Source organism: Octopus sinensis, linkage group LG26 (assembly GCF_006345805.1).
Source record: "Octopus sinensis linkage group LG26, ASM634580v1, whole genome shotgun sequence".
Lineage (NCBI taxonomy): Eukaryota > Metazoa > Mollusca > Cephalopoda > Octopoda > Octopodidae > Octopus > Octopus sinensis.
The window spans coordinates 18750552-18764782 of record NC_043022.1 but is presented as its reverse complement, the minus strand read 5'-3'; the positions used below and the strand labels follow the sequence as shown (position 1 = coordinate 18764782).

At 37.5% G+C, this 14231-nt stretch overlaps 1 protein-coding gene across 2 annotated transcripts; it reads right to left on the bottom strand.

The window, feature by feature from the left end:
* Positions 1-739: 739 nt before the first annotated feature.
* LOC115224825 lies at positions 740-11594 on the bottom strand. Of its 2 annotated transcripts, XM_029795752.2 has the most exons (6): positions 11516-11594; positions 10212-10244; positions 8108-8242; positions 7380-7511; positions 4478-4792; positions 740-2825 (listed from the first exon to the last, which is right to left on the bottom strand). In XM_029795752.2, the coding sequence occupies exons 1-6, from the start codon at positions 11577-11579 to the stop codon at positions 2767-2769; spliced, it is 738 nt and encodes a 245-aa protein (XP_029651612.1). In that variant the 5' UTR covers positions 11580-11594; the 3' UTR covers positions 740-2766. The 2 variants fall into 2 exon arrangements, with proteins under 2 accessions (XP_029651612.1, XP_036369691.1); XM_036513798.1 differs by lacking the exon at positions 7380-7511 and having other exon boundaries at positions 4478-4807.
* Positions 11595-14231: the final 2637 nt, after the last annotated feature.

Here is a 14231-nt window from a genome sequence, read left to right as displayed (position 1 = left end):
ATATATATATATATGTATATATAATATTAGAGTATAGCTAGTGAAAAGATATTCTATAGATTGTTAATGTAATTCGAATTGAAGTTATAGCCACGAAACGTATGTAGTCATTTTACTTATTATATATTGTTTATTCATTTTTTTGTACGTTTTGTAATCTAGTTATATGTTTTATAATATATTTTATTTTTTCTTCATGATTTGGTTTATGTCTATCATTGTTTGAATTACATAATAGTGGTTTTTCTCTAATTTATATATATATATTACACACACACACACACACACGCACGCATATATATATATAAAATATGTATGTAAGTATAAAAAATAGACAGGCCTTGGTAAAGTAATATAAGATATTTGAAAAAAATGAATAGAAATGAATTTTCTGATAATTTTTCCATTTTGATAATTAGTCTCCTATAAACATCTAATTATTAAAGTGGAAAAATTATCAGAAAAGCCATTTCTATTCATTATCAATATGTGATAATATAACTGCATGTTATATATAAACAAAACATATACTACTTTTATTCAGTTTGCACCAAAAGAAGGATGTCAATAAAATGAATGAGATGTGGCACTTTGAAAAGAAAAAAGGTTCTGTGTGGAACAAAAAATAGTAAGTCTGTTTGAAGGATTCATAAGTTAGGTCACTATATGTAGTAGCGCTACCAGTAATAATGTAGACTTGTTACTACCTATGGCATTTTGAAAAGAAATGGTTCTGTGTGGAACAAAAAATAATTCTGGTTTGGAAGACAAAAAAAAAACGAAAAAGAATTAATGATGCATTTAAAGTGAGTCATGCCAGAAGATTTCAAACATAAGCAGATGTTATCTGTTGAAATTGAAAACAAACCAATTGCTAGGAAAGCTAAAATGGACAAAGAAAATGCAAGCCATTTTGTGATTGAGGATACTAAACAAGTCCAGATGAAATGTCGATGGAAGTGACTAGTGAAGACCATGTTGTAGAAAATTCTGAAATTAGAGAATCTGAGCCATCTGTTACAGGAAAAGGTCCTTCTAGTGAAAATGCTTCGTTAAGGAATCGTTCTAATGCAAACACTTTAAAAGATAATGAAAGTTTGCAGGTAACTGATCCAGTTTCTGCCAAGGAAAGTGTAACGAAAGGAAAAGACATAGAAATGAAAAATATATACATAATAATGCTGTGTAATCGTTTTTCAGAGTTGAGAAAAAAAATATTATGCTGGGTGTGGAAGGAAAAAAAATAGTAAATGAATAAAAATGTATTTGGAAAAAAAAGAAAAAGAAATGACAATAAGTGTTGAAAAGAAACAAAAGGAAAAATTTCTTGGAAAAAGTTCAAAGTGTGGAGGTGTTGTGGTGGGTGTCCAACCTTGAGAAGTGGGTTTGTTAACAAACATCAGTCATGTTTGTGTCCTGTTTGGCCAGTTGGCAGAAATGTACAAAGTTTTTCATCTGAATGTAGGTCGTAACAAAACTGAAAAGCATGTCTCATGTGTATGTGTGTGTGTGTGTGTGTGTGTATCTCCACCACTGCGTGACAGCTGCTGCTGATACGTTTATGTCTTTATGTCTTCAATAGAATAACAGAGATCAACAAACACAGAAGTAAGTACTGGGGTGAATTCATTCCACAAAAATGACTAATATGTCAATTCATTCGACTAATATGTGGACATTAAAATGTACAATAGAATAGAAATATAAGTGGGAAAATCACTGGTATGAGGTTAGACTATGATATTCATGTATTAAAACAGGAAGTTTGAGTTGTTACATGAGTATAGATGATGAGAAGGAATGAAGTAAGAAAGGGTGCAAATAGTTCCTTACACCTGTTTCAAGACTAGATGTACAGATGGTGCATTTCCTTGAAAAAGGACAGTAGCCAGCTATAGAGTGGTGATGTCTTTCATCATCAGAGAGAGAATTAAATAGGACCTTAAAAGAAAGCTTTGGTCAACAACTAGTATAAGATACAGAGGAAAGTTTAACCCTTTTCTGTTCAGATTATTCTGTCAAATGTGATGTTTGTTTATTTATATTGTTTTGAAATAATCATGCATTGTCTTGTAGTTTAGAGATTTTGCTGGTGCGGTTGTTTAGTATTAGAATGACATTGTAGGACTGAGGTGAGAGGCCAGATCTGACCAGTTTCAACATAAAACAAGTTAAATATTTTGGCCGGACATGGCCAGTTTGAATGCTGAAGAGTTAAAGGAAGAGAGGCAGAGAAAACAAGGTCATAATAACTGACTATCATGGAGAGATCTATAAATTTCTAGAGTTAGCGGAAGATAGAAAGGGACAGCGAGTACCAGTATGGCCTTAGCGTAAAAAGGTCGTGTAGTGGACCAGACTGAAAGGGCTGAAGACAGATACTTCTCTCTATGGCAAAGCCCTGATTAACTTTTTCAAGTTTTACTTGAAAAGGGAAGGGATTGTGGAAAAGGGATCAGTGCATTGATTTGTCTGGGGTCCTACATTAGTAGCAACATGGGCACTTTCAGTCTTCTTGCTCTATTAGAGCTTTTGAGTAAAATTATATTGATGTGTCCAACTGATCAAAAACTCTATTTATTTATTTATGCAACTGAGGATAGCCCTACATTTAAATTGGTGTAATGATTGCATTGTTCAATTAAATAGAGCCGCTTCAAATGGTTGTACTGCATCACCTCTTGGTATCCTTTTGCTTATTTTGAATTTATATATAGATATATATATATATATATATTTATACTGGTTATGCGATTAGTGCTGTTGTTACATGTATTCCCTGTTCCTTGTCTTGTTCATTGGCTGAGTATAATGCACACACTGAGCTGTAAAGAAGAAATGAAATCTTAGTCAGACACAGAAAGGGTAATATCACATTGGTGGTGCTGGGGATGGTAGTATGGGGTGTTGGTATTAGCCATGACCACCACACAAAATATATATGTATATATATATATATATATATATATTATATATGTATATATATATATATATATATATATATATATGTATATATATATATATATATATATATATGTATATATAATATATATATATATATATATGTATAATATATATATATATATGTATATATATTATATATATATATATATATATATATTATATATATATATATATGCACATATGTACACATTAAAAAAAATACATATGTACATAAAATATGAAATTTTTACAATTTAAAAATGTTTTTTTATTTATAAAAATAAATACATAGATTAACCCTTTTGATACCAACCCGCCTGAAACCGCCTCTGGTTCTCTAATACAAATGTCTTGTTTTCAAAAGATCTGAATTAAAATCTTCCACAAAACCTTAGTCACAATTTATGTTCCTAACACTAGCTTAATGATGACTACGCTATTTTACTAAATTCTTTGTTATATTTAAAATTAATTGAAAGAAACACAGAGCATCTCAACAGCAATATGGTAACAAAAGGGTTAAGATATATAATAGAAAAACAGTTCTTAACCCTTTTGTTACCAACCCAGCTGAAACCTGCTCTGACTCTGTTGTACAAATATCTTGTTTTCATAAGTTTTGAATGAAAATCTTCCACCAAACTTTAGTCACAACTTATGTTCCTAACACTAGCTTAATGATTACTAAGTTACTTTACTAAATTCTTTGTTATATTTAAAATTAAGTGAAAGAAATACAAAGCATCTCAACAGAAATATGGTAATGAAAGGGTTAATAAATAAATTCACAGTTAAAACTATAAATAAAATAAAATAAAAAGATATAAATATATCGGGTCGGGACCCCCTTCGGTCATGACACTGACCATGGGATTGCACCTAGAAAGTTACCCTCCCAGGCACAAGTGTGAGCAAGGTGGTTTATGGAAGACCAGCAGTCGCCCATGCATACCAGCCTTCCCTCTCCACGCCACCAGTGTTATTCAAGGGAAAGGCAAAGGGGCCGATACAGCTTGGCACCCGTGACATCGCAACTCATTTCTACAGCTGAGTGAACTGGAGCAACGTGAAATAAAGTATTTTGCTAAAGAACACAACACGCAGCCTGGTCCGGGATTCGAACTCACAACCTCACGATCGTAAGCTCACTTCTCCCATTGCTTTATGCAGCTGTGAAGACGTCATCTGTAGAAGCCGGTAGGTTGCGTCTGGAGCCAAGACTTTACCTCAGAAATAAGTTCAACATCATCTGAAAAGTGCTTCCATTTAACAAAAAAATACTCATGGCTGGAAAGAGGTGGAAGTCAGATGGTGCAAAGCTGGGCAAGTAAGGAGGATGAGGAGAGATACACAGACACACACATTCACACACACTCAGAAGTTGTCAATATCATTGTGATCTAAAAGTGAGAACTGAAGAAGGGCATAAAATAAATTTTAAAAAAAAGGAAAAAAGCAAACAAAACAAAAAAGAACAAATAAGGGGTGAGGGTGGGGAAGGTAGGGAGAGAAATGAAAAAGAAAAAGAACTTACGGTGTACAATGCCTGTTTGTGTCGCTTGGGCTTGTTGAATGTAATGAAGGGGCGGCGAATAATTGCTGTTTGTATGTATGGATATAGCATCTTGATAAGCTGGGCCAAAGTCCCCTCTCAATGGGTGAACTCTCGCTGGCTCTACCCGAGCTGCTTCAGTCACGTTAGCTGGTTGAACTCTGTTTGGGTTTGGCTCAGCAGTATCTGGTACTTTCAAGGCAGTCTCGCTACTCATTGAACAATCACGCAACGATGGATAGCTTACAAGGCTCAAAGCGTTATATTCTTCTTCTCCTGATGCACTACTTTCTTGACCTTCATTAACAGAATGTGATTAGAAAGAGAAATTGTTAATTAACTAAGTCCAATACTGTTAATTTGATAGAGCACAATCATGAATACAAGAAACTGAAATGGGGTTCTTCTGAAGGGTCTCTTGAGAAACGTTGCATAGCCCTTCCACATGCAAACTAATACCTCCCTTTTTCAAGTAAGGGACCTTTTCTCCCATGCAGCTCCCGTGCACATTGGGAGTCTTTATTGGCATCCACTTCCTTTTCCAAGTGAAACTTGAAAAAGTTGAGGGTTCAGCCAAAGAGGAAGGAGTCTGTTTCAGCCTTTTCTCTCTGGTCCCCATAACAATCCCTTTCACTAAAGCCATCATCATCACTGTCATTGGCTTTATATTGTATCTGAGAATACAAGGGTCTGTTGAAAAGGATCAATTAATTATGATTTTATTTAACATATTCACACACTTATTGCCATGGTCCTTCAGTTTTTTTAATCTCTGTAAAAGAACTTGGAAGGTTGGGCCTCTAGCAAGGTCTTTCATGATACCCTTAAAGCCAGGAGCTTTTCAACACCCCCTTGTAGCTTAGCTCAGAGATGAAGGGGTCTCTCCAAGTTGAGTTGCTACTTCTCTCCACATTAACAGGTCACAGCTCTGGTACCAAAGACATGCAATTAAAATGTCACAGGAAAGAATTGCATGACGAATTCTTCAAGTTGAGCTGAGCCAGAAGCAGACACAGCAAAAGACGAAGAATGTGGGAGTTGGATGATATCCATAGTCTCATTTGGTTATGTTTGGGAACTTTATATCCTTGTCCCTCTGATTTCTTTCCTCTCTCTCTCTTATTCCTTAGTCCCTCTTTCCTCCCCAGGCTGAGGACGCTCGACCATTATTCTCTTGAAAAACGCCGCCGACGTGGTGATCTCATTCTCGCCCACAACATCATAAGCGGAAAGTGTAACCTCTCGAAAGAGCTGTTCTTCACTCCTGCTCCAGAGCGTCGGCTGCGGGGTCATTCCGAAAAGCTCTACCTGCGACGATTTCATCTCAATCGAAGGAGAGGAGCTTTCTCCGTCCGGGTTGCGGATTCGTGGAACAAGCTGCCAGACGAGATGGTGAAGATGCCGACGACCGCTTTGTTCAAAGCCTCCCTTGACCTCAAGTGGCCTGAACTCTTTACATGAACACCACCCTGTACTTAACTCCATGTCCCCCTACATGGCCTTGCTATTTGCTTTTGAGCCAAATTAACTAAATAAATAACTACTCATTCTTTAATCTCTCTGCCCTCTACTCCTTCTCTTCTCTCCTACCATGTGATTGGTGTCTGGCCATTGCACTGCTGTTCTTTTGCGACCAGCTGCCCCCCGGGCTGGTCACATTTGCCTGTTCTCCCCTCTCAGTTTGTTAAAACTTTCCATTTCTCCTTTGCACCAGCCTACTATGTTCATCTGAGAGTCGAAAGACCCTTCCTGTTATGCTGTAAATGTATAATTATTTTCCACGTTCTATATAACCGAAAGGCATTTTTCTGTTGTATATACTCTTTTACTCTTTTACTTGTTTCAGTCATTTGACTGCGGCCATGCTGGAGCACCGCCTTTTAGTCGAGCAAATCGACCCCGGGACTTATTCTTTGTAAGCCCAGTACTTATTCTATCAGTCTCTTTTGCCGAACCGCTAAGTGACGGGGACGTAAACACACCAGCATCGGTTGTCAAGCAATGCTAGGGGGACAAACACAGACACACAAACACATACACACACACATATATATATATACATATATACGACAGGCTTCTTTCAGTTTCCGTCTACCAAATCCACTCACAAGGCATTGGTTGGCCCGGGGCTATAGCAGAAGACACTTGCCCAAGATGCCACGCAGTGGGACTGAACCCTGAACCATGTGGTTGGTTAGCAAGCTACTTACCACACAGCCACTCCTGCGCCTATATGTATAATTAATTCTCTTTCTGTTGCACTTGTATTATTATTTCATCATGTATTATATATGTACTTTTGGCTATTTTGTTCTTGTATACATTCATTTGGTTTCCCAGAAGTTTAATGCTCTGGCATTTGCCAGAATATATTACACACACACAAATATATCTGTGTGTGTGTATGTTGTTTCTTCCCATCATCAGGTGTTGGTTTGTTTATGTCCCCATAAGTTAGCAGTTCAGCATAAAAGACCAACAGAGCAAATATTGGATTTCAGAAAAGGAAAACATAAGTTCTTGGATCAATTTGTTTGAGTAAGGCAATGCCCCAGTATGGCCATAGTCCAGTGACTGAAACGAGTATAAATAGGATATCCCAGAGTTAACTCTTTCAGTGAAATTGGACCCTTTTGATACCAACCTGCCTCAATTGTCCTTTATTCTATGATGCAAACTTTCCATTTTACTGTTGTCTAAATTTCTTCAAAATTTCATGTTAAATTATGTTCGAAACATCAGATTGATTACGGCAAAAGTTATTTTACTAAATTCTTTGTAATTTTAACAATTAATTGAAATAATTGCAGTGTATTTCAACAGAATTATGGTCACAAAAGGTTTAAAGAATAAGGAAAAATAAAGAACAATTATTTTTTCTTACGTGGAGGAGAACAGTGCCTAAATCCCATTATAGATTCTATGTTTTGTTGATAGATGGGGGGAAGTAAAGCGATTCCTCCCCCTGGCGGCTGGATTAATCTGGTCAAAGTAGAAGGATCATAAGGGCTGCTGACTGAAATGAAACAAAGAAAAAATAGTTTAATTAAGTACCATATTTGCCCAGCTTCAAGGTGACATTTCAAGCTTGACCAATGTTCTGCTTCAGACCACGGAAAGCCTGAACAGTGTCTGACTCTCTAACGGTTCTGTTAGCCCTTAAACGAAGGGCAGCTCCAATTGATGTTTGAATAATTTTAGGTGGATATGGCCATTGTTAATTGATGCCTGAACATCTACTTCATCAAATCTGCCTAAGCGTAAGTGGCCCTTATTGATGGGGGAAATTAAGTTGCAATGTCCAAGATTTATACAGGGACAACACAGAAGTTTTTTTCTGATTTTCCTTCATCATCAGATAAGTTAGATTACAATGATGTAATCTAATAAACTGAATGTGTATTGAGTAAAGTACTGTCTGTCTGAGGTCCTTGTTGCGACTTGACAAACTGTAAAAAACCCCGGTAGCTACAACATCTTCAATCAACTACATCACGATATTGTATACTATGTGACGTCTATATCAATAATGATAATAATAATAATAATAATAATAATAATGATGATGATGATAATAATAATAATAATAATAATAATAATGATAATACTTACTGATATATGGTACAGGTCTCTTGAGAGTGTTACTGGACTTGCCCATTTCCATGTATGTGTCAATCAAGCTGTTTGAGCTGGGTTTTTTAGGAAGTGGTCTTTGTGTGTCATTGGGTGAGACTTTCTGCGAGTAATCTGCTCAGAAGGAAATATATATATATATATTCCAACCCATGCTAGCATGGAAAACAGATGCTAAATGATGATGATATATATATATATATATATATATATATATATATATATATAATCAAAATAAACAACAAGGATATCTAGAGGTAATGTAGTACGATCGTTTCATGTGACTTCATTTAATTGAACAATGCAAGTAAGAAATTGAAACATGTGTAGGAGACATGGAATTGACTATTATATAAATAAATAAATTTTTTTTTTCTCTGTTCACACTCACCATTTCCTTATATTATACATATATAGAATACTGTTTTGTGGTGGTTAGATCAACGAAAAAATATACTCTATCTGCTGAGAGATAAATGTTATTTGATAAACACAATATATGCTTGCTTTCATGTGTTGCTACCAGTTTCATGCTATGAAAGCATAATAGCATTTTTTAACACGTCTGATGCCTTAGCGCAATCTTGCGGTAATTGCCTGAAGATTGCACCAGACATGTTAAAATATTCTGTCTGAGATACTTTAATTGCATGAAACTAATAGTCGCACATAAAAGCACACACACACACACACACACACATATATATATAGTGAGAATTTACAAAGAATAAAAGATGAAGTCGGGTGTGTAAACAACAAACAGATGTATTAGTTTAATGCTCGGGAAGTGAGAAAGTCTTTTATGTTTCGAACCTAAACTCTTCGACAGAAAGGAACACAGAAATAAACAGGGAGAGAAAATAGAAAAAAGGTTTAGTGGCTAACGATCTATCATGGTAAATGCCGGATTGAGGGGTCACACAGGAGAGCTAGGAAGAAGAGGAGATAATAAAGTAGTGGTGATTCCACAAACTTGTCAGCCAAGCAGCATCCCATTTGACCAATGTATAGAGAAGGACAGAGAGAGCAGGAGATGCAATAGATGACGTTATTAGAAGTGCAGGTGAAGGAGTTAGTGATATAATAGGGTCAATGATGGGTGCCTGTGAGGAGGGTGGTGTTGGAGAGGTAAGGACAAGTACGGAAGCATGGGCAGGAGCAGGGGAATGAGCCAGGTTGGGAGGTTGGGTTAGAGAAGAAGCTGTGGACCAAGACGTCTCGTAGGTTGTGGGCTTGTTTGAAGGAGGGGAGGGGTCGGTTAGGGAAGATGTGAAAAGTGGAGGGTTCTGACTGGAGTCACCAGAAGGCTCAGAGAATGGTGTGTTGGAGAAATAAGGTGGTGGGGTGGTAGGTGAGGGGAAACAGGAGATGGGTGACAGCAGGGTGGGTGCAAGGGGAGAGAGTAGATACATGGTCCATGGAACATGCTCTAGCAAGGGAGTGTGACTAGTGGTGAGGAGATATCCATGTAGGATGAAGTGGTGAGCCATGAGTTGAGACTGAGTCTCAAAATCATGGTTGTCACAGCAGAGCCTGCGTATACAGAGGAATTGGGAACAGGGAATGGAAAGCTTTGTGTGTTTAGGGTGACTGTGAGTCTGTGTGTTTGTAGTGGATGGAGGTAGTGAGAGTGGATGGATGAATGCTGACCAAAATGTCATCATTTTCATCATCATTTTTTAACATCTGTTTTCCATGCTGGCATGGGTTGGACAGTTTGACAAGTGTTGGCCAGTTGGAGAGCTGCTCAGGCTCTACTGGTCTGTTTTGGAAGGGTTTCTATAGCTAGATGCCATTCCTAACACCAACCACTTTACAAAGTGTACTACTTGCCATACACACACACACATACACGCACATATATATCAATGTGTGTGTGTGTGTGTGTGTGCATGTTTGCTGTTGTTACTATGTCACCTTTTATTTCGACATAATGTATCTAGGATTACATTCTCCAATGTGTCCTTCCTTGTTTAGCCCCAGGTCATCTTCGATCCAGCAAACATATGATGAAAGCGTTTCGACCACGACCATGCTGTCATAACTATGAATGTAAAAATATCACACTGGAATCTTGACTCACCAATTTCCTGGTAGCTGTTGTCATGTCTCTTTTCTGGAAAAAAGAAACATAGAATAATGGCAGTTTCAAAAAATATTCAAACATCACGTCAAACCATTAATCCCTACACATTTTTCTTTTTCCTCTCTCTCAGTTTTTTTTTTACTCTTAATTCCTTCTGTCTAAGAGCATAGGCTCGAAACATTAAAGAGTTTTCCATTCTTCCAGCGCATTAAACTAATAGACCTGTATGTTGTTCCTTCGCTTGCCTTCATCTTTTGTTTTCTGTAAATTTGAACACTACACACACACATATATATATATATGTATATATGAATTACAAATAATAAATTGATAGAGAAATACAATTGACAATCCCTTTGAGGGAATTGTTTTTTCTTTTGTTTGTTATATTATAATATATTTATGCATTACCTGAGTTATATATATGTATATGTATAGAAATATTTGAAAAAATGAGGAGAGATGGCTTTTTATAAACATTAGTATTAAAATAAAAATTATCAAAAAAATGCTACCTCCTTTTTTCAAATATATAATACTGTACAAAGATCTTTCTTTTTATTACTCTACTATATGTGTGTATATATATGTATATATGTGAGTGTGTGCGTGTATGTATATGTATATTTATATACATCCACATGAGGGAGGCTGGAGAGTTCCTGGTTTTGGGTAAAAGAAAATAGAGGAGAATCACTTCATTATGATTGAAATATTTAAATGCCTTATGAAATTTGTGACAGCATTTCATTATAAAATTCCCATTAAAATTTAATAAAATTAATTTAGAGGTAATTATATAATACATTTCTTCAAGACAAAGATCAAATGTAGAATTGCCAATGTTGTACGATGGTGCGTAACTAATAATGGCCTATAGGCCAACTGGTTCAGTTTTGGCCTGGGGTTACATTATCGAAGGTGCTTTGTCTTTTATTCAGGCATAGTGTATCTTGGACAACATTATCTAATGTATCCAGTTGTTTTTTCTGGCATAGAGTATCTAAGACAACATCATCTAATGTAGCCTGTTCTTTTATTCTGACATAGTGTATCTAAGACTAAATCATCAAATGTATCCTGCATTTTATTTTGGCATAGTGTATCCAGAACTACATCATTTAATGTGTTGTGTCTTTTACTCTGACACGGTGTATACACTACCTAGAGTGTCCTTCATATTTTCAAGTCAGAAAAGTACACTTTGATGGGCATCTGACTTGCTATTTCTAGCAGGTTAACTAACCATTTGTTGACTCCCTCTTTAGTTTGTCTTAATATGTGAAGAAGTTATTACTTACGTTCATTGCAGCATGGTTCTGCAGAAGAAAGAAAAGAAGAAACATGGAATTTGGCTTTTACCATTTACAGCAGACATCTACACACCCTCCCCACAACAAACCCTTCCAGCTCCAACACACTTTTAAGTTTTAGTGGTAAGTTGTATAAACAGCCATAACACTTAGTGACAGTGTATAGGTTTATGTATATGTATATCTGTACGTACATATATATATACATATATATATACATATATATATATTTATGTATGCACATATATATATATATTATATATATATTATATATATATATATAATAGATATATATATATATATATATACATACATCATCATCATCATCATCATCATCGTTTAGCGTCCGTTTTCCATGCTAGCATGGGTTGGACGGTTCTACTGGGGTCTGTGAAGCCAGAAGGCTTCATCAGGCCCAGTCAAATCTGGCAGTGTTTCTACGGCTGGATGCCCTTCCTAACGCCAACCACTCCGTGAGTGTAGTGGGTGCTTTTTACGTGCCACCCGCACTGGTGCCAGACAGAGCTGGCAAACGGCCACGAACAGATGGTGCTTTTTATGTGCCACCGCACGAGGGCCAGGCGAGGCTGGCAACGGACACGAACGGGGGCGTGCTGGCAACGGTCACGAAACGGAAAGTTCTCTTACATGCCACCGGCACTGGTAACACATCTGCAATTTCCATTATCGATTTCGATTCTGATCGTCACTTGCCTCAACAGGTCTTCACAAGCAGAGTTTTGACATGCCACCGGCACTGGTAGCACATCCGCAATTTCCATTGATCGATTTCGATTCTGATCCTCACTTGCCTCATCACGTCTTCACAAGTAGAGTTTTGTGTCCCAAGAGGGAAGGTATGCATACGTAGGCTGGCTCCATCCATGTAGAAGGCCACGGGTTATGGACTCACTTGTCCTGCCGGGTCTTCTCGCGCACAGCACACTTCCAGAGGTCTCGGTCTCTAGTCATTTCCTCAGTGAGACCTAAAGTTCGAAGGTCGTGCTTCACCACCTCGTCCCATGTTTTCCTGGGTCTGCCTCTTCCACAGGTTCCCTCAACCGCTAGGGTGTGGCACTTTTTCACACAACTATCTTCATCCATTCTCGCCACATGACCATACCAGCGCAAACGTCTCTCTTGCACACCACAACTGATGCTTCTTAGGTCCAGCTTTTCTCTCGAGGTACTTACACTCTGCCAAGTGTGAGTACCGGCATTACACATCCATCGGAGCATACTGGCTTCATTTCTAGCGAGCTTACGCATATCCTCAGCAGTCACGGCCCATGTTTCACTGCCATGTAGCATGGCTGTTCGTACACACGCATCATACAGTCTGCCTTTCACTCATATATATATATATATATCATTTATTCAAGTGTATACAGTAGGGAGACGTATCTCCACAAACACAGGACACACATACATAGACATACACACAAATACATACACACATACTTATATACATACATATATATGTATATATATGTGTATATATATGTATGTATGTGTATGAGTGTGTGCGTGTGTGTGTGAGTTTGTGTGTGTGTTGTGTGCATACAGGATTTTTGAAGTGGTCAGTTGGCAGAATTGTTAGCACGCTGGGCAAAATGCTCAGCAGCATTTTGTCTGTCTTTACGTTCTGAGTTCAAATTTCACTGAGGTCAACTTTGCCTTTCATCCTTCTGGGGTTGATAAAAAAAGTACCAGTTGAATGCTGGGGGGTCAATATGATCCACTTATCCCTCTCCTAAAGTTGCTGGCCTTGTGCCAAAATTTGAAACCACTGTACACAGGATTTATATTCAATCTGTAATTAGTTTCACGCTGTTAAAAACCTGGATGATAGCTTGGAAACCCACGACATGCTATACAAGCTTGTCTGATTATTGTGCTGTAAACAACAGGAAAGTCGTTATAGCTTGAATTTAATCTGAACAGAGTCTTTATTTTGCTGATCTCACCAAAAAACACCATTCGAGCGGGATCGTTACCAGCATCGCCTTACTGGCACCCACGCTGGTGGCATGTTTAGAAGACTCGAGCGAGGTTGTTGCCAGTGCCGCCTGACTGGCACGTAAAAGCACCCACTACACTCTCGGAGTGGTTGGCGTTAGGAAGGGCATCCAGCCATAGAAACTCTGCCAGATCAAGATTGAAGCCTGGTGCAGCCATCTGGTTCACCAGCCCTCAGTCATACGTCCAACCCATGCTAGCATGGAAAACGGACGTTAAATGATGATGATGAAATATGAGGTTTCTGGAAAATTCGTGCCAATTTACAGTAGCTTACCTTTCGACTTATTTTAGAACATGGTTGAGTCCATAAAATAGGATTTGACTACACCCCCATTTAGAGCGCAGTTCAAGCTATCTTTTCGTGGAAGAAGGTTTATGTTCCTATAACCTATGTTAATTCTGGAACCCTTTAAAATAAAAGATAAGAAAGTTCATTTTCAGCACTTGATGTTTTTTTTTTTTCCGTAAAGGAAAAAAATGCCTCACAAGCAACCAAAAAAATATGCGCAGTTTACAATGATGTTTCTTTATCCAAAAGAACTGTACGGAAGTGGTTCGCAGGGTTCCAAGCTGGAGATTGTAGCCTTATTGATAAAGAATGATCAGGCAGACCATCCATTACAGATGACGACCAAACCAAGTCATTAATTGAGAATAACCCACATTGCACAACCTGAGAATT

Bases quoted from the DNA above. Each gene is read 5' to 3' on its own strand.
- LOC115224825 (XM_029795752.2), bottom strand. From the start codon at position 11,579: ATGGTAAAAGCCAAATTCCATGTTTCTTCTTTTCTTTCTTCTGCAGAA. The intron at 4,793-7,379 runs GTAAGAAAAAAT...CTGTTAATGAAG, and splicing joins TAGGCACTGTTCTCCTCCAC to GTCAAGAAAGTAGTGCATCA. The intron at 2,826-4,477 runs GTAAGTTCTTTT...TCTTCTTTACAG, and splicing joins ACAAACAGGCATTGTACACC to CTCAGTGTGTGCATTATACT.